General features: G+C 48.1%; 1 protein-coding gene across 1 annotated transcript in view; it reads left to right on the plus strand.

Annotated features, from left to right (window-relative positions):
- The window catches only part of TOP2A (DNA topoisomerase II alpha), a gene marked incomplete at its 5' end in the record, with an annotated part of 26,949 nt that extends 19,876 nt beyond the window's left edge, over window positions 1-7,073 (plus strand). Inside the window, 9 exon segments of the mRNA XM_006022581.3 lie at window positions 1-49; window positions 146-229; window positions 931-1,128; window positions 1,648-1,735; window positions 2,015-2,164; window positions 2,446-2,572; window positions 2,679-2,743; window positions 3,633-3,859; window positions 5,494-7,073. The exon segment at window positions 1-49 is cut by the window's left edge and continues 32 nt beyond it. Coding sequence (XP_006022643.1) covers window positions 1-49; window positions 146-229; window positions 931-1,128; window positions 1,648-1,735; window positions 2,015-2,164; window positions 2,446-2,572; window positions 2,679-2,743; window positions 3,633-3,859; window positions 5,494-5,640 — 1,135 coding nt within the window.
- Between the last annotated feature and the right edge of the window lie 13,995 nt (window positions 7,074-21,068).

Below are 21,068 nucleotides of genomic sequence, written 5' to 3' on the forward strand. Positions count from 1 at the left end.
TCTAACTAAGGAGAAGAAAGATGAGCTCTGCAAACAGAGGGATTCCAAAGTACGGTGATTGGGTTCCACTGTTAAAACAGCTGGAAAAGAAAATAGTGGCTAAATACATATATGTAACTACTTATTCCTGATTGGCCTCTTTTAGGAAAAGGAGCTGGAAAGTCTGAAACTCAAGAGTCCTTCAGATCTGTGGAAGGAAGACCTGGCAGTTTTTGTTGAAGAGCTTGACGTATGTAGATGTTCAGTGCCAATTTCTTAGGCTTTGAGTCTTGTAATCAGCTCCTGGTCAGCTTGGTTTACATTTTTGTGCTGACCTCAAATATTAGTTTGAATGTGTTGTGTGAGATTCTTTTCTTAGTATAGTATAGGAGGAAGCCATAGCTTTAGCCATCTGATTGGTTGGAAAGGATATCCTTATTCTAGAGCAGAGCTGGAATTAAGAGAATTCAAGCCAGAAAATGTGGTTGTTGGAACAAGTTCTTACATTGTGTAGAGAATTTTTAGGGATGGTAAAAGGAAGACCAGAAGTAGGATGTAAACAGGGGAGGCCTAGAACACTGCTTTCATTAAAGTACATGCCACAGCGGGGAAGCTGAGTCTATGTGTAGTCAAAACAGCAGCAAATTCAGTATTAGACTAGCATGGTTATTATCCATGTCAGTTCTGGTTGCTGCAGTATAGCTCTGCAACAACTACAGCACTTTCTTTTATTTCCCAAAGTAACCAGAACTATAGCTTTGCTTAAATAGAGCCTTTCAGAGAGAGAAGTGTGCAGGTGTCCACATCTCCATCAGGTGATAGGAAATCCATTACACATGGGTTAGCAGAGTGGGTTATTGTGTCTGCAAAAGATTGTTTTTCTTAGTAGCAGCGGGTATGTTTTTCTTTCAGAAGTTCCCTGTTGTACTGTTTTATGATCTCCTTCTGTAGGCTTTGGAAGCCAGAGAAAAACAGGATGAGCTGGCAGGCATCACTGGCAAACCGATCAAGGGAAAAGGAGGGAAATCGACAATGAAAAAGCTACAACTGGCTGAAACGCTGCCATCACCGCATGGCATAAGAGTTGTTCCGCGAATAACTGCAGAGATGAAGGCAGAGGCAAAAAAGAAGACAACAAAAAAAGTCAAGGTAAAGCAGGATATTCAAGAGGACACTTTCAAAGGGTCCTTCACAGTCCCGGCTCTTTCAGTTGCATTGCAGCTCTAGGTAGCTATGCAGATACCTGAGCAACCTGTTCCATTTTTTTGGCACAAGAATCAGAATTTGGGGAGTGATATTGAAAGTGGGTGTTTTCTGTGATCTAGAGCTAGTCTCATCTTTCCTTTTCCACACGCTATTCCCTCTACCAAATTTTCCAGTCCACCCTGCTTAGTTTTACATTTTCTACACTTATAGGTTGACACTGGGATATGAAGGCAGCACAAAGCAGTCCAAAGTACGCGTGTTCTGGCAGGGGGGTATATGACCTTTATAATATTTAATCGTTACCTCTTCCTAATTGGCATATTTATGCTTTGTGGGACTGGTGATAAACAATTTGCTCTGTCTTCTTACCTTAGCAGCTGTTCATCATTTCAGAAATTTGAATTTGGTATTTTGTAAGTTACAAATTAGACTGTAGTTTTTTTAATCTGTCTGTACGTTTAGAGTGAAAAAATGGAAGGGAACTCAGGAGAAGAAAAGGAGCCTTCAAATCTTAAACAAAGATTAGTAAAAAAAATGAAGACTGAGCAAGGTAAGTACTTTGTAGATGTAAATCCTTTCAAAGGAAGATGAGGACTATTGTTCTGAACTTGATTGGGTGGAATCTGGATCAATATGTTTGAAAGAATTAAGTGGAAGAGGTGTGCAGAATGATCATTAAGAAAAAGCTGAAGGCACAAGTAGCCTGCTGATGTGATGTTTAAGCTAGAAACAGCTCAGTTAAAGCTTTACTCTTGAGTTTAATAGGCACTTCTGGGACAAACGTTCGTGTGTGGATTTTCTGAGTAATCCCTACACCCAATGCTTTCAGGTCAGAAGAAACAGACCACACTGCCATTCAAGCCAGTAAAGAGAGAGAAGAAACGAAATCCTTGGTCTGATTCGGACTCTGATTCCGCTTCTGAGTGTGAAGTTATTGATGTGGTCCCTCCTAAAGATAAGCCACTTCGCCAAACAGCAAGTAAGTGATACTGTTTGAACTCAAATGGGCAGTGAGGGAAGGGCAAATGTACTTTGAAATATCAGGGCTAGACCAATTAGAGAGTCTCCTTCATCAGGCGATCCCAGTAAGAAAGTAAGCTAAACATTGTGTTGTATGCTAGATCTAGCTAATTTTATTGTAATGCAGAGTTAGGTTTTTAGGACTTATTTTATCCCCTCTGTGGACAGCTCTGCAGGCTAAGGAACTCATTAAATGTGCTTGGTTGTGCAATTAGTAGATAATCATGTCTGTTTTATTAGCAAAGGTGCAATACACTTTTGATTCGGATTCAGAGGAAGATCTTGCCAGTCAGAAAGTCAGTGCAGATGATGTCTCTGAAGAAAGCTCAACCGTGGAGGAGTCTTCAAAGCCTAAAGTTGCCGCAAAGTGAGTAGCATTTATGTACAATAAACTATATGCTGAATGTCTCTCTATATTAATTAACTGTTTAATGGCTGAGGAACTCAGAAGTGTTGCTTTTTATTTCTTCTAGGAAAACCAGTAAAACTGCAGTTAAAGAGGAAAACAAATCACAACCTATGCAAAGCTCTATTGCCAGTAAGTATGTGTCCCTAAATTAAACAACCTCTTTGGTTTGCCTGAAATTCCCAAATGTTTTTAAAATGGGTGAGGGTGGGGAAGTCTCTGATCCTCGTTGTAAATATTGACAGAGACAAATATTTGCTACATGAAAAATAGAAGTTCTCTTATTTAGTGTAATATTAGGAAGTTGAGAGCTGATCTTGGTGAAATTTCATTTCATTCTTACACTACCACTCAAAAAATTGACTTTGAGAAAGATTTTAGTTTTTCTAAACATGTTACTATGCATTGCTTAATTTCTGCTTAATGAAATATGTACAAACCCAAAGCCTAATTTAAATGATTTTTGGATGGGATTTTAGTCTGGAAACAAGATAGAAGAATTCTTCCTATCTTTCTGTGCAGAATGAAACCCTCTAAATTGAATTTGACTGCATTTTTTTCAATTATCTGCTTCATGTTTCAAGATATTCTCACTTTTACTGGGACAGTTGATCTGTTTAGCATTAGTTCTGTAATTGCTCATAAATGTAAGATATTCATTCAAGTTATTTTATTGTACTTGCCACACATGGACACCCAAATTCTTTATCACACTTTGAAGGCTAGTGTTCTGGTTTTACAGGTCACGTCATTGGCTTATAGACCTGTTGGATGCTGTCAGAATAAGGTACTTTATAGCCAGCTGCAGTTCAGAAATGGTTTGTATGTTTTACCTGGGAAGACCCAGTCATGATTTTAGGCAAGCAAGCATTAATTTCTGGAACAGTAGGTTCAAAATGAGGTGAATTGCATTTGTGATCCTACACTGCAACAGCTAGCAAATTTCTGTTGCAGATAAGATGGCAGGGGTTAAGACTCTGGGAGCAATAACCAAAGGTTTACTTACCTCTTGATGTTTCAGATAAGCAGCCTACCATCATTGATGTTCTAACCAAGGAAAAGGCACCCTCCAAATCCAGGAAGGCAGCGTCTAAGGCAGAATCTTCAAGTTGTGGTGCTAAAGTAACAGCCCCCAAGAAGCCTGGCCCAGCCAAAGTAACGAAGAAGAAAGTAACAAAAAGGAAGCCATCTTCCTCAGACTCAGACTCAGATTTTGGGTTAAAGCCCTCCAAGTCCACGGCAGTGAAGGTTTGTATTCTTCTGTATGCCAGGCACCAGTATTCATTCCCTTGTCTGTGTTAGACGATGAGCTTACGCTAGGATATGGTAGGATGTAACTTCAGTTGTTTTAGTGAAGCAAGGCTGTAAAGCCATGCTGGTGGTGGATGGACTTAGAGCAAGGGTCAGCAACATGCAACTCGCAGGCCAAATCTGGCCTGCAGAGCCACTGGATCTGGCCCATGGAACCAGGAGTGACCTGGGAACTACACCTACATCGCTACTTCTTCCTGCCCCCTGGCTGCAGTGCAGGTGCAGGTCCTCACCAACACACCAAGCCCCCTCCCCCACCTGCATTGGACCAGAGCCAGGTTGTTCTGGCCACATCTTGGCAAAGGTTACAAAACACTGGCCTGGAAGAAAAGAGATGCTTGGGTTACTACTATACAGCCCTAATCCTGAGCTGCCATTTGGTCCCTGTCAAAAGTTAGCAACCAGCTCTGTCCATACTGGCCCTGAGACCAGGAGCATATATAAAAGTGAGATTTTGCTGTTTTGGATATACATCTGCATACATCTCTGTATACATCAGGCCGTGGCAGTGACCAGAGAGAACAGAGCAGTGGTTCTCAGTCTTTGGACATGAGGCACCCCTCTATAACTTTTGTGAATTGAGCGATACCCAATTTCAAAAACCAATCTACATATTACAATGCTTATTGCCTCCTTGCAGAAGGCGCAGGCAGTGTGGGTGAGGAATCAGTAGGGCTGTGCAAAGCTTCAGTCACTGATTTAATCTGGAGGAGGTTCAGCCCGATTTGGCGGCCAAATCTCCGAATCGAATCGGGAGACCCATTAATCTTTCCAAATCGAATCAGAAGCCTCCGGGCATCCGGAGAGATTTGATGATTGAGCCATAGACACAGCTTTATATGTTTTTTTTCTACGAACCTAAGGTAGTAGGTGCGGCTTGTGAATGCTGAGATGGTGGGACAGATGGAGCATCCCATGGGAGTGAAGGGGGGTCCCCCACATGCTTGGTGGCAGACCCAGAAGTACTTCCAGGTCCACCATGGAGCACATGGGGGACCCATACCCCCACCTTGGCAGTTGGTGCCTCCTAGGTCTGGGGGGGCACCTGGGGTCCCCCCACAGCTGATTGCCAAGCTGCAGGGGGCCCCCCATGTGCTCAGCGGTGGACCGGAAGTACTCGGTCCACTTCTGAGTCCGCTGCTGAGCACGCAGGGAAACCCCCTGCACTCCCATGGGATGTTCCTCCGCTCCACTACCTCAGTGGTCATAAATCATACCTAGTACCTCAAGGTATGTAGAAAAAACATATAAAGCTGTGTCTATGGCCAAATCACTGATTCTCCAAATCAGAATCACATCTTCAGATTTGGCCGAATCGAATCGGGACAGTGATCCAAATCAGTGAACTGAATCACGGTCCCCCAAATAGAGTTGAATCCAAATCAAATACAGCCTGCTTCGCACGCCCCTACAGTCAGGTTAGGGATAAATCTGAGCCTGCATTTCATATGCTTATCTGCTCCCACCTGGTATCACCCTTCAAAGGTGCTGATAGTATCCTAGGGTGCCATGGCACCCTAGGTGAGAATCACAGAACCAGATACTACATATTCGACTGTTTTTCTCCTTAGAAAACCAAGACGGATGAATGTGACTTTTCCGATGACCTAAACTGCTGCACGGATATCCCCAGCACACCTGTTCCTCGTGCAAGGCCTGGACGTGCCAGAAAGCCTATTCAGTACATTGAAGAGTCTGATGAGGAAGACATGTTTTGAAATTTGGACAAAATTTAAAAACACTTATCTTAATTAAGCTATAAATTAGCTTTGGGCGGAGCCTGAGCCATGCTGTCATCAAAGAATTACAGCTCAGATTATAGCAAATTGAGATCCAGGAAGTCATTTTACTGATTCACCTGTGCCTGCCCCAAGATTATTATACTGCATGTAAATACAGAACTAATTTTCCTATAGCTTTAACCCACTGGTATTGGTTTGACCCTCCCCTCCCCCCTACCTCAAAATACCTAGCATCAATTATACAATGAGCAAATCCTATCCCCAGTTAGTTGGAAGCCCTGCTATCTTTCTGGACCCTTTGTGGTCATTTTAGTGTAGAAGCAAATTTTTACAGATGACAAATCCCTTTATATAGACACTCCCTCTTTGGATTGCTTTAATGTTTGCAGAGATGTATTGTACATCTCTTAAGCTGCACAACCCCAAAGTATAAGCTGCCAAACCCTTATCCAGAGTTTTTCTGAGTTGTACCCCTCTCTGACTTTGCAAGGCCAAGCCTTGCTCTTTTATGTCTGAGTTGCCATATTCAGAGTTTGTCTTAACCTTGTCATATTTTAATCCCTATTTCAAATAGTGTTTGCCATGACTATGAAAAAGTTGGTGCAAGTCAGTTACTTCACTACATTTGGTGTGGGGTTTTAACGTGTGCATCACTGGCAAGGAGCCCATCAACACAGCAATCACTTCCCCCTGGTAAGAGGTGCTTATGGTTGTGAATAAACTTCAACATAAAAAAGCCAAAGGACACCTCTGAGCTGCATATCAGAAGCAGCTTTAAGGGAAGCAGTATTGTCAGTGGTGAGGGTGCTTGCTCATCCTATGTGGAGGTGCTTTTAATATTGACCTGCATCTGAAGGAAATCTTTAATGTTTAAATTAACTTTACGAAAGCATGCAAGTTGTTCCAATGAGAACATTAAAAAGTGGCTGAGCCTTGTCCGTTGGGCTTCACCTACTGTTGTGTCCCAAGTAGCAGCCATCATCAAAATGGTTGCTGCAGCAGCAGGAGGCTCAGGCAGTGGAGATGTCACATTTTTGCAACAAAGTTTTATTATCCTGTTGACAAGGGGCTTCCTCCCACTGATGTCTGATGTGTGCACAAAGTGGGTGCATCTTTCCTGTGGGGCCTGTGTAGACCACCTGTTAGCTTCTGGTGGTTCAGGTTGGGCTGTACCACTACAATAGCCCAATGCTGGTCACCACGGGCGTCTGCTGGCAGCAGCATGGAAGCCAATGTAATCCATATTCCCTGCAGAAGGAGTTGGGAAGAGTTCCATTCGTTTTCCCTTATTACTTCACTGGAGTATTTATCTGGTTTTTAATGGTATGCTTTTTCTATGCCCCAGAGCAAAATTTTGTGGTTGTTTGTCTCTGTAAATATTCTCTATGTTTTTTGACAACCGTGTTCTCCTGAAACTGTCTTTTTTTATATTTCTCTAATAAATGTTTTTTTTTACCTCAGCTTTGCTGAACACCACTTTTTACAGAGCCTTTATCAATGATATCTGTCTGCTCATCTGTTTTTTTTCACATGCTGAAATCTGAGTATTCTCATTGCTACTTTGTTTATATTGAGTGATCTGAAACATGGGATTTCAGGGAGAAGAGGCGCTCAACTCCCATCCACTGTTGCCAGAGACTGAGGTCCAAACAGGGTCACTGCTTTGTAATCCTCAAGAGGGTCACAGTTCTATAAACACCAATTAGATCTTAAGTTGTTTCCAGCAGTGCAAATGCCCAGTTTGACTACAGCATTGTCATGGCAATGACTTGAGATCACAATCTCAGTGATGACTTTAACTTGATAAAGTAGGGTAGATTCTGAAGAGGCTTGAATCCATGTTTAGGCAGCTTTCTGGGGTGGAGAGCAGGCTTTTGGTTGGGCTGGCATGCCCTACACATCTCGTGTACAATTCAGATGGTTTTGATAGCTAGCAAAAATGATCAGGAAAGATGGAGGGAGCAAAAGCTGGGTGTAATTACCCCCAGTGTCCCAAAGGGCCCAAGCCACTAAGTACAATGCTTGGTTTCCATCTGGAAAATCAAGGGAATGAATTGCATGGTGACACCTAGCTCCGGATAGCATATTCCCTAATGAGGCAGCTTTCTCCCACTGAAGAACACATTCCAGCATTTGTGCAGCAGTTTGCAAAACAAATGGGCATCTTGGTGCAGGAAATCTGGAGCTGGGGTTCAAGCTGGAGTTTTGTTCTTGTCTGTATTGGGACTATGTTCACAGAATCTGAACATGAGGGTGGGAAGGGACCTCAAGAGGTCATTGAGTCCAACCCCCTGCTCAAAGCAGGACCATCCCCAACAAGATCAGCCTGGGCTTTGTAGAACTGGGCGTTAGAAACCTCCAAGGATGGAGATTCCACCACCTCTAGGTAACCCATTCCAGTGTTTCACCACCCTCCTAGTAAGTTTTTCCTAGTATCCAACCTAAACCTCCCTTGCTGCATCTTGAGACCATTGATCCTTGTTCTGTCATCTGTCACCACTGAGAACAGTCTAGCTGCATCCTATTTGGAACCACTCTTCAATTAAAGACTTTTATCAAATCCCCCCTCAGTCTTGCTCTTCTGCAGACTAAATAAGCCCAGTTCCCTCAGCCTTTCCTCATAAGTCATGTGCCCCAGCCCCCTCACTATTTTCATTGTCCTCTACTGAACTGTCCAACTTGTTGACTTCCTTTCCATAGTAGGAGGCCAAAACTCAACACAGTACTTCATATGTGGCCTCACCATTGCTGAACAGAGGGGAATAATTAATTACTTCCCTTGACCTGCCAGCAACATTCATACTAATGCAGCCCAGTATGCCGTTAGGCTTCTTGACAAGGACACGTTGATTCGCATCCAGCTGATCATCCACTTTAACCCCAAGTCCTTTTCTGCAGAGCTGCTGCTTAGCCACTTCATCCCTAATCTGTACCAGTGCATGGGATTCTTGTGTCCTAAGTGCAGGACTTTGCACTTGTCCTTGTTGAGCCTCATGAGATTTCTTTTGGCCCAATGCTCCAGTTTGTCTAGGTCACTCTGAATCCTAGCCCTCTTCCCATCTTGGTGTCATCAGCAAACTTGCTCGGTGTAATCCATCCAGATCCCAATCCATCTTCCAGATCGTTAATGAAGATATTGAACAAAACCAGCCCTAGCAAAAACCCCTGGGGCACTTGACTTGATACCAGCTGCCAACTAGACCTTTAGCAATTGATCACTACCTGGTGAGCCCAACAGTCCATCCAGCTTTCTGTCCACCTTATAGTCTATTCATTAGGCCTGTGCAAAGCGGCTAGTATTTGCTTCGGATTCGGCCAATTCAGGGGACAGCGATTTGATTCATTGATTCGAATCACTGTCCCAAATTGATTCGGTCGCAGCCAAATCTCCAAATCGGCCCCATACCCCGCCCGCTCTCAATGGCTGCCCTACCTGCTCTTCTAGCTCCCTGCTCTTTTTAAAAAAAAAAACAAACAGCCCTGACCCAGCAGCTCCTGCCCAGCAGGGGGCAATCCCAGCTGCCCCATGCTGCGTGGGGGGACTCTGCCACCAGCCCCCGCCCCCAAGGCCACTGCAGCAGCTGGTGAGTGGCTTTTTTGGTGCTTTTTCTTTAAGGGCTCGAAGATGGGGCTTGGTGGGGCAGCCATGGGGGGGGGTGCTGGGAGAGTTGTCGTGGCAGAGCCCCCACACACCGTGGGGCAGTGGGGGGGAGCAGGGATCGCCTCCCCCAAACACCTGCCAGCAGACAGTGAGACCAGGCTTTTTTTTTTTCAAAGAGCCAGGAGCTGGGGCAGGCAGGGCAGCCAAGGGAGGGATGGGGGGCTGAGGGAACGGGCAGGGGATGGGGCCCTAGCTGGGGTCTACCCATGGTCCCCTCCTCCTTCCTCCACTCCCTCCCTCCCCCACCCCTACTTACCAGCACAGAGTCTGGGTCCAGCTCCCTGAGCCAGTATGGACTGCCCAAATCGCCAAAGCTCTCCAAATCTTCTCTGAATTGATTCAGAGAGCTTCAAATCGATTCAGACCTTTTCACTGGTCTCCTGATTTGATTCAGAGATTCGGCCACCAAATCAGGCCGAATCTCCTCCAAGTTGAATCAGGACCTAAAGCTTCGCACAGCCCTACTATTCACCCAACCCATACTTCCTCAGCTTGCTTCCAAGTTTGCTATGGAAGACTGTATCAGAAGCCTTGTTAAAATCAAAGTATATTATGTCCACTGTTTTCCGCACATCCAGAGCCAGTCATCTTGTCATAGAAGATAACCAGGTTGGTAAGGCATGACTTGCCCTTGGTGAATCTATGCTGACTGTTCCTGAACACACTTTTCCAAGTGCTTAGAAATTATAGATTAACAGATTCATAGATGTAGGGTCGGAAGGGACCTAAGTAGATTAACAAGTCCTACCCCCCACCCTGGGCAGGAGAGAATACTGGGCTCATATGACCCCAGCTAGGTAATTGTCAAGCCTCCTCTTAAAGACCCCCAGGGTAGGAGCCAGCACCACTTCCCTTGGAAGTTGGTTTCAGATCCTAGCTGCCCTGACTGAAAAAGCGTTTTCTAATGTCCAGCCTGAACCTACTCTCAAACAATTTACGGCCATTTTTCCTTGTTACTCTGAGAGGTGCTCGGGTGAACAGGCTCTCTCCCATTCCCCGCTGCCCCCCCTGGTAAGTTTGTAGATGGCCACCAGGTCCCCTCTCAGCCTTCTCTTGTGGAGGCTGAACAGGTTCAGGTCCTGTAGCCTCTCCTCATAGGGTCTGCCCTACTGCCCCCGGATCATGCGAGTGGCCCTCCTCTGGACCCTCTCAATGCTGGCCACATCTCTCCTGAAGTGCGGTGCCCAGAACTGGACACAGTACTCCAACTGTGGCCTGACCAGTGTCACATAGAGGGGGAGGATCACCTCCTTTGCCCTGCTTGTGATTCATCTGTGGATGCAGGACAGGGTGCGGTTGGCCTTACTGACCGCGTCCTCACATTGGCGGCCCGTGTTCATTTTGGAGTCTATAATGACACCAAGATCTCTTTCTGCCACTGTGCTTTCAAGAAGGGAGTTCCTTGAGGACCTGCTACATGATTTTTCTGGGGACTGAGGTGAGGCTAACTGGTCTGTAGTTCCCTGGATCCTCCTTCTTCCCTTTTTTAAAGATGGGCACTATATTTTTCCTTTTCCAATTGTCTGGGACCTCCCCTGATCACCATGAGTTTTCAACGAGGATGGCCAGTGGCTCTGCAATCACATCAGCTGACTCCCTCAGCACCCTTGGATGCATTGCATTCAGCCCCATGGCCTTGTACACATCCAGCTTTTCTAAATAGTCCCTAACCTGTTATTTCACCACTGAGGGCTGCTCACCTTTCCAAACTGTGCTGCCTCTGCAGTAGTCTGGGAGCTGACCTTGCCTGTAAAAAAGGCATCCTTCAGCCTTTTCCTCCTCATCTGTCCATTCAGTAAGGAACCCACACTTTCCCTGACCATCCTCTTGTTGCTAACATACTTGTAGAATTTGTTCTTGTACCCTTCATGTCCCTTGCTAGCTGCAACTCCAATTGCATTTTGGCCTTCCTGATTTCATCCCTTCATGCCCAAGCAATATTCTTATACTCCTCCCTTTTCATCTGGCCAAGGTTCCACTTCTTATAAGCCTCCTTTTTGTGTTTAAGTTCACCAAAGAGTTCTCTGCTAAGCCAAGCTGGTCACCGGCCACATTTGCTAGTCTTCCTGCATATTGGGATCGTTTGTTCCTGCATGCCCAGTAAGGTTTCTTTAAAGTACACCCAGTGCTCCTAGACCCCTTTCCCCCTCAGAATGGCCTCCCAGGTGATCCTGCCTATCAGTTCCCTAAGGGAATCAAAGTCTACTTTGCTGAAGTCCATGGTCCGTATTCTGCTGCTCTCCTTTCTTCCTTTTGTCAGGATTCTGAATGTGATCATCTCATGGTCGCTGCCACCCAAGTTGCTATCCAATTCTACATTCCCCACTAAGTCTTCCCTGTTTGTGAGCATCGGGTCAAGAAGAGCACAGCTTCTAGTTGGCCTTTCCAGCACTTGCACCAGGAAGTTGTCCCTAACACTCTCCAAAAACTTCCTGGATTGCCTGTGCACTTCTGTATCGTCCTTCCAGCAGATTTCAGGGTGACTGAAGTCCCCCATGAGAACCAGGGCCTGTAATTGGGAAACTTCCACTAATTGTCTAAAGAAAGCCTCACCTACCTCATCCTCTTGGTTTGGTGGTCTATAGCAGACACCCACCATGACATGACCCTTGTTGCTCTCCCCTCTAACCTTAACCCAGAGATTTTCAACATGCCTCTCTACAGTTTCATACTGCAGCTCTGAGCTGTCATACAACTCTTTTACATAAAGAGCAACTCCTCCTCCTCTTCTCCCTTTCCTGCTCTTCCTGAACAGTTTGTACCTATCCATGATGGTGCTCCAGTCATGCGAGCTCCCACCAAGTCTGTTATTCCAATCACACCATAGTTCTGTGACTATGCGAGGATTTCCAATTCTTCCTGCTTGTGTTGCAGGCTCCATGTATTCATGTACAGACCCTTGAGGTAACTAGCAGATTGCCTTACTTTCTCAGAAAGAATGAGGAGGCCTCCCCTGTTGCCCCCTCCTCTTTGTGCTTCCTCCAGGTCTCCTGCTTCCCCACTTACCTTGGGGCTTTGGTCTCCATCTCCTGGCAAATCTAGTTTAAAGCCCTCTTTCACTAGTTTAGCGAGCCCGTCTGCAAAGATGCTCTTCCTTCTCTTTGTCAGGTGGATCCTGTCTCTTCCTAGCAATCTTTTTCTTGGAGCAACATCCCATGGTTGAAGAAGTTGAATCCCTAGTGGTGACAGCACCTGCACAGCCATGCATTGACCTGCAGGATGCTAGGGCCCTTCCGCTTAACTGGAAGGATTGAGGAGAACATCACCTGTGCTCCCGCCCCTTCACACTTGCACCCAGAGCCCTGTTGTCACCCTTGGTTTGGTCAGTGTCATTCCTGACAGTATCATTGGTGCCCACATGAATGAGCAGCATAGGGTAGTAGTTAGATGGTCGGACAAGTCTCTGTAACCTGTCATATTGAATGAAATAGTTTGAATGTTTGTAAAGATTGCCCATTAGTCAGTTTCAGGAAGAAGATGGGATTTATCTCCTTATCTAGCTCATTGCTTCAGAGCTACGTGCGAAATGTCCTGACTTCACTTAAAGTCTTAATTTAAATTGTATCTTTAGAAGTTTTTTACAAAGAAAGCAAATGTCCTAAATTCCGAGACATCAAAGCCTAAGGCCTTTTAACCAGACTGGTTAAAAAAAAAAAAGAGTATTTACAGTGATATGGAAGTCTCCCCAAGAATAATTTAAAATGCTCAACAAAGGTAATTTCTGTTGAGTAAGATCCGAGCCCAAATTTGGGAGGTATGATAAATTGAGTAGGAGGAGCCCAATGACGGCAGCTCACTCAATAAAAACCTGTAACTTACTGTCCCAATTTGGAGGTGACTTCACTTGCAGAACAACGAAGGAAGAATCGCAAGTATAAGGTCGGATTAGATTGATCACCTAATCCAACCTCTCCGTGAACACGAATCTCTTAGTTCACGCTGAAGCCGCGGAGCGCCCGAAAGGGACTGAAGGAAGGGGACGTAGTCCTATCACTGCTGAGCCCAGCTCATTGAATCGTATTGCTGAGGCCAGCCCATTGAACCGTACTACTGAGGCCAACCCATTAAATCGTACTACTGTGGAATGAAACCATATTTTGGTATTTGGCTTCTCGGAATTCTAGGATTGTAAATATATTATGAAAAATAACAGTATTGATTCAAATTTAACTTTTAGTTGTAATTGTAGTTGTTTTTGTAACACTAATTCTTATAGCATTGTTTGGGAAGGAAGTGCATTCGGAGCATTGTTTCTGATATATGTAATTATTGTGTTTTTAATGTTTGTGGTGTTTCTTAAAGCTAAGCAGTGTTATATACGTAGCAAAGAGTTTTAAAATAAAATTGTGTTGTATAAATTAAGTGTGTAATCGTTGTGAAATCGTGCAATCAGCTAACTACTCCCCCAGCCAGTGCATCAAAACGAATCAGTAAATTGTGTGGGATTTTCTCTATTCCATAACCCACTAGAGACATAACCTTTCTGTGATATCTCAGATCTGGGCTCCAGGCAAGCCGCAGACTTCCCAGGACAACAGATCAGGCTGCAAATGGATCCTTCCATCCCCTGCAGACTGGAGTCTCCAACCACCACCACCCATCATTATGTCTTTGTGGCAGTGGTCTCAAGTACACTTCCTGTCTTAGCTCCTCATGCCAAGTACAGGCAAGGCATTGGAGGTAAGTCCTCTGAGAAAGCTGAAAGTTGGTTGTTTTTGTCATGGGGATTGATGTTTTTGTCCAAAAGCAATTTGGTGAATGAAAGAAGTGTCTGCCTTGGCAAGTAATACCAGATCCAACAAATAAGACCAATGTTGCTTCACTTTACCTAGTCTCAGCATTGTGGTTGAACCAGCTTGGACACCTCCACCATTGTGGCTTGAACTAGCTTGGCCACTCCCCCCAAATTCAAACTGGGAGCCTGGATTTAAAATCAGCAGAAAGAGGAGCAAGCTCAGCCCAATCTCAGAAACCAACTGAGTTAACCTGTTTGCCTTGCTGAGGACTTGCCTGTAGCTCTTATCTCCTAAGTATCAGAGCAGCCTTGTTCTAAGCTGCATCTGATGAAGGAAGCTTCGGCCCATACACACGCTTGTGCACGTGCACGTACATACACACTAGTCTATGAGATGCAAATCTTCCCTGCTTTCTACTAGGCTGCGATTGCCTGTCGCAGCAGCTCCTCAAGGAGAGAGAGCATTCAGTCACTATCCAAAATGCCTCCTGACCCTGCAAAAATCTCTCATAGTTCAACTATTGGCTCTGTTTCCTTCCTGCAGCTGACCAGCCCAGGTGCGATCCCTACAGGTAAAAGTCCTGCAGCCTGTTAAGTTTGGCATGTTCTTAGTAACTTTTCCACAGCATCTCCCACTGGTACACACACAGTCCTTGCAACCTTACCAAGCCCCTGCTGTGAGCATCACACTCTCCGCAGTAAAGAGAAAGACACGTGTCCCCTCCTGTGGCAGTGTAAAGAGCTGGGAATATTGGAGTTCAACTGCAGCCCAACTAGCTGGTTGCTTCTGGAAAATCCCTAGCCTCAGCTGCTTTGTCTTTCCAGGGGCTAGTACTGACCTCCCAGGGGCATGGCATGAGGCTTTGGATTTTGTGCTTGGAGATCATGTTAGCACACAGATTTGCCTGGCACGATGCAGCAGGATTCAAGCCCTGTCCACCTTGGCATTAGCGCACAAACACAGGATGATAACCCACCCCCCGGGATGGTTGCCAGTGTGCCAGGAAAGCAAGCAGGAGGCGCTGGTGGTGCCTACTCTTTGCAGCAGGCAGATAAAAGCGAAGCACGGCTCCTCACGTGGTTCCCATACATGTGTCGGAAGTAAGTGGGAGATAGCCGGCTGGTGGTGAGCAGTGATCTGTGTCCGCCCAGGGTGGGGAGTAGCCAAACAGGGTGGGGGGGAAAAATAGGAGTTTGGCCATGAGCCAAAAGAGATACCGCTTGTTATCACAGGCCTCTGAGAGAGGAAGTGCTAGCCTCAGCCATCTCCTGTCAGAAATAAAGCAGGCAAAATACGCTGCCCAGGCTGGGGGCGCGTGGGCAGGAGGTGAAGGCACACGACAAGCATTGGTAGCCAATCAACAAGAAGACCAACCAACCACAGTAGCCCCTGTCTGATGTTCATGGGACTGGCTGGTAGGCACTGAGGAGTTGTCTATGTGATGAGCTGCAGGACTAAATCAGTGACTTGCATTTGGCTTTTTTTTTTTAATGTCTTGTCTCAGGCCAAATCAGCCAAAGCAGTTCCAAATTCTGTGGACTGGGCAGCACTCAATTTTCAAGTCTGCCAGAGCTACCACCGGCATGTATCCTTCCCCCAGACTCTTCAACCTGGCACTGCAAATACTCCCATATCCACGGCTGGCGTTCTACGTGCAAGCCCCAAGCCCAGGGGCCTTGGGGTTCAGATGCCCCCAAGTCTTACTTGTCCCTAGCCAAAGGCCAAAGGAGCAAGCTAGAGGAAAAGCCCAAGGGCAATCCCTCATCACCATAAATTGCATAGCCTAGATCCTCCCACTGGAGGCATTATAGACCCTTGTAGTGGGGGCTGCCTGCAGTGCAAGGGGCAGGCCTTCACCCTCAACTACACCAAGTCATTCAACACCAAGAAGAAGGGGGTCTCCCTTGCCAAGCAAGCACAACCACCTGGGCCAAAAACCAATCGTGGTATCTCCTTCACCTGGTTGATCATGATATCTCCCCTGCCAGGTAACTATTTTTGGCTTGTGATTAAAATTGCTCATTAACCCTGTTGGAGCAGATGCTGGTGAGCCCCTTCCCCATTCTGGGCCTCAGTCCCCCACCACCACTCTGCTCATGGCTACTTCATCTGTTTCTACTGTAAGTTGTCTGTCCGTGTGTGTAAAGCACCTGGCACAACTAGGCCCTGATTAACAAATCCAGTGTGCTTGACTGCACAGCCCTGTAAACTGGGCTTTTCCTGATACCTGGAGGATGTTTCTGGCTGCCTCAGTAATGAGGCCTCCCTGGGCAGTTTTCCTGTGGCAGGAAGCAGGCTGCATTACATCCCCAGGGCATGGGGCAGCCTGTAGCCTCAAGGTACAGGTTCTGGAGGGAGCATCTGGGACTGTGAGGTCACTGCAAGCCCAGAAGGGCCTCATTTCACAGCTTCCCTCTTCAAAGAATAGCCAGGAGATGCGCTGACACAGGGACACCCCTGTAGGTGGGAGTCTTGCCACCATTCCCACCACTCCCACCCTTGGTAAGACAGCAGCCAGGTAGGGGTCTGTAAAGGGAAGAGGATGGAGGAGCACTGGGAGGTCTGTGTGGACGGGCTTCTCTGCAAGCTTGAATGTTATTTGAGCCAGCCACAAGCTCCACAGCCTCCTCTGGCCCTGATCCTGCCCTGATTTCTTGGGGTTCTGCTTGGGGCAGAGATCAGGGCAGCTTCTGAGGTCTGTGCTGTGCTGGCTCCTGCTTATGGGGTTTTTTTGGAGCCATACCAGCAGGCTAGATGCATCTGCATTTGCACTGGAGAGCAGAAATGACTGTGATTAGTAAAGGAAAAGTCATCATGACACAGAGTGCAGTGGATTCTGGAAAAAAGGTTGTTACAAATAGTCTGGAAACAGGATGAGTGCCGTGTCCCTGGTCTGTCTGATCAGGGCACCCCACTGTGTCATGATACCTGTTGGCAGCTGGGGGCCTGTTCACTTCCACTGGTTCTCTGAGCTGGGAGACCTGCCCCTCCATCAACTGTGCATGAAGCACTGCTACCTTGTAACCCAGCGACTCTCAACTAGGGTCCCACAGCACCCTGGGCTGCCTTGAAATCCTTTCAAGGGTGCCACAGGTTGCCACACAATGTTACCACTGTCAGGTGGGCAAATGATTCACAAGATAAACTCAGAGATTTCACTTGGGAATCTATAATAAAACCTGTTGACCGTGACCTGCTGTGGGCTTCCTGAGTCCTTTGCAACAGAAGAACTTTTCTCTATTATGGTTCTCTGGGCAAAAAAAAGAGTGAAAACTAAGAGCTGGCATTTTCCAAAGTCTTTAGTCTAAAAGGGTTGAGAACCACTGCTGTAACCTCACCCTGTCTGCTGAGGAGGAGCACAGGCCGCTTCCCATGGACTTGGACTAGGGAAGTCACCAGGACAGACCCAGCTTAAGAACTCTTCTACCACCAAAAAGCTCAGCACCCGGTCAGGGGCAGCTGGGTCTGGGATGCTGCTGCTGCTAAAATGTGCTGTATCATACAACCCTTACCCCCCACACCACCGCTGTTAACCAGCCTTGTCTGTGGCATAGTTCTGTCCTGGCTGAAGTTGTTGCATCCCTCGTGCTTCCATACCTCTTAACAATGCCTCAGGGTGGAAGGAACAAATCCATCCCAGTTCCAGGCAGAGGTAGAAACCTGGCTGGCACTCTTCCTGCTGTAGGTGGAGGGTCCTAGCTACTAAGTTTGGAGTTGAGGTTTCTTTATCTAGAAAGCACAGATCCTTGCAGCCCCTTCAAGTGGGCAGTGTTTCTGGTCCCCGCGGGATGCTTTGCAGACAAGTGCTGACATCAATGCGTGGTTGGAACACAGCACGGCACAAGCGCTGCACATTTGTCCACAAAGAGGTACAGACTCCTCTGCAGATGAGGTGCACTAATCCATAGATTTCCAGCCCTACAGGCAGACAGGCTGTGACTGGGGATCCACACAGACAAGTTAAAGAATTATATTGACCAAATCTGAGTCCATCTATGATGCCCCAATCCCAATCCCTTTGAGAGAGGCAGCCATCAGCCTACCCCTTTCAGGTCCTACTGAGTTTTGCTGATCCCTGACAGTGCTGTTAGCTGCATTAGCCTATGACTTTTCTTCCTCCTCCTCCTCCTCCTCCTCCTCCTCATCATCATCACCACTGGTGTGTGAGTGGTGTCCCTCAATCCGTCTGTGCCTGAGCTTAACTCCTGCCAACCCAGACCTGTAGCTTGAGGCAGGTCAGAGCTGCCTGATGGGGCCGTATCAGTGGCATCGAGGTGTCTATTGGCAGACAGTCAAGTGTGGAAAGCTCTGTCAGAGTTTCCACTGCCAGGGCTCTGGAGAGTCTCTCCAGCACTCCCATCCAAGGGGCTGTTCTATTTAAGGCACTCATGGCAACAAGAGCTTTTGGAAAGTCAGCCATCAGGGCTATGCCAAGCTTGATATGGGAAGCCTTGTTTGGCTCCTCCTTTATCTGGGTAGTTGCTCCTCTGGCTGCTCCCCCATGCACACACACGCTGGTATAATCAGTGTAGACACATCACTGCTATGACTCCCCATGCCCCCCACACCTCGCCTCCTCTTCTCTCTCGGATTGATGACTTCCCAGAGTAATGAAACATGAAGCTGGGGGGGGGGGGGGGGGGGGGGAGGGCTGAGAGGTGATCAGATTTCTAAGCTCCCAAGACTGGCCTTGTCAGGGCCATTAGGATGGGGAAACTGAGTCACTGAGGGGGTGAAGTAACTTGAAAGGCAGGAGGAAGTGTGCTTGGCCAAGGGGAATTGGGCAGGCATGTCTCAGTGGTCTCATTGCCTGACACACGGGTGGGGAAACTGAGGCTCAGAGGCAGATAGTGACACTTGCCCAAGTTAACACTGAACCCATGTCAGGTCTAGGAGTGTGACTTGGGAGTCCAACCTACTAAGTGGGCTATTTATTTTGGTTGAGGGCTTTGTGCAAAGCCAGTAAAATTACTGGGGGGGGGGAGGAGTGCTGAATGGTTAGGGTTTGCAAGGAAAGCACTTTTGAAGAGGGTGACAGGGACCAGGGCCAAGCTACGGCAGCTGTGTTTGAGGGGGAGGTAGAGGGGAAAGCCCCTGCTTTCACAACCAGGCACCACAAAGTGGTGGAGGAATGATTTCCTGTTTAGCTGAAGGTCCAGCCATGGGTCAGAGCAGGGAGCTCCCCAGCATGCAGGGCCCTGAGCAAGGGTGCTGGAAGGGCTCCGTGTCACAGTGGAGAAGCTGAGCCAGGCTGAGATGTGTCCTCCAGGCTAAGATGTGTCCCAGATGCTGGCGGCTGAGGGGCTGCTGCCCTGGGCTTGTGCAGCCAGGTACTCTGCAGGAACCTCCAGAGAAAGGTCAGAGCTCAGGGATGGTCCCCAGGTCTCAGCACCCCACCTTCTGACCCACCCCCAGCCTCAGCTATCGAGGGAGCTGGACCTCTCCATGCCCATGTGGGCATTAGTTCAGGCAAGCGCGTGCATGGGACTGGTATGGCTGCAGGGCAGCCTCTGCTGGTGCCACCACAGTGTAGAGCAGCTGCTTCCCTCCCTCAAGGCAACAGGGAGGGTCTCCATCCTCCCCACCTCCACAACCACTGTAAGAGCATCCAGCTGAGGAGGAGTGGGACGCAGGAACCATCAGAGCAATACCCCTCATCTCCTGGGGACCTCTCGCTGTCTTTCCAGCTCTGGTACCAGCTCCTGGTGACTTCAGGGTGTTTGGGGAGCTGCCCCCCACCATTCACTACTCTGATCCTTGGCACTGGGCACCTGCGGTCATGCAGACAGAGACCAAGAGCTTCTGGGAGGTTCCTCCTCACAGAACAGGCTTGTGGAGCCATTCCTGCCTACGAGGGCATCTTAACCCTGCAGCACACACCGGCTGTGCTGCCTCCTTCCTCCCAGAGAGCCTAAGTGGTGCTACCCACATCTGGCTGCAGGCTCAGGGCTGCGGCCTGTGGCCCATGGAAGGCTCAAGCCTCCTAAAGGTGACCCGTAGTTAAAGGCTCCCCCAGTCTGGCTCCAGCATTCGTTCCTCTGTTCCCCTGGCCCTGTCCTGTCCAGTCGTGTCCTGCAGGCTCCTCTCCCCACAAGAGGCAGTTGCCATTAAGCCTGGACAGAAAATATCAGCAGCTGGTAGGTGTCAGGGACAGTCTGAGACAGCTCAGGGTGGAGCAGGCACTGTCACCTCATCTCTGCCTCAGCTGCGTCAGGGCCCTGGGGTCTAGAAGCCCACCCCAGTTGCTGGGTCTAGAAGCCCTTGCTGGGTCAAGGGCTGCACTTGGAGCCAGGGCTGCAATCTCTGGGTCTAGGAGCCCACCCCAGTTGCTGGCTGCAGAGGCTGGGGACAAGGGAGGCAGCAGCAGGCCCAGGCGCCAGGGCAGCTTTGCTATCACCCCTCTGTCCTGGGAGACCATGCTGTCCGGCATCTTCAGGTGACAGGCCAGCCAGCCCCTCACACTGGGAGGCTCCCCCGCCTTCACCATCCCTATTATCTTTGCCGCCGTCCAGCCACCTCTGAGGGAATCACCCACAGGCCAGCCGGAGAGGTACCTGCTGGAGGAGAGCAGTCCCTCCCCAGCAGCTGCTCCCCAAGGCTGGCCCCCTGAAGAGCGCTGGCACAGGCGGGTCTCAGACCCCTCGTTCCTGCAGTTACATCCGCCCAGACACTGGGATGTGCAGCTCCTGGGCCCCTCCCTGAGCTGTGCTCTGGGTGCAGGGGTCTTGGGCTTGCTGTGGGCCAGTGACCCCACCAGGGCAGCCGGGTCATCCTGGGAGGACGGGACAAGCGGTTTTGGCCCTGATGTGCAGCCCCAGGCAGGGAGAGCGAATCCAGCCCTGACCCAAGGGAATTCCAAGCTCAGCAAGACGAGGCCTCATCTCAGAGACATCCTGCACCTTTGGCCACCATGGAGGAGGTTATGCCAGCAATGTCTGGAGGTGGCTTGGCTGCACCTACTAGGGAGTGGAGATACTAGGCTCCCCCCCGCCACTAGGAAAGCCTGT

This window comes from Alligator sinensis, unplaced genomic scaffold (genome assembly GCF_000455745.1).
Source record: "Alligator sinensis unplaced genomic scaffold, ASM45574v1 scaffold886_1, whole genome shotgun sequence".
Lineage (NCBI taxonomy): Eukaryota > Metazoa > Chordata > Crocodylia > Alligatoridae > Alligator > Alligator sinensis.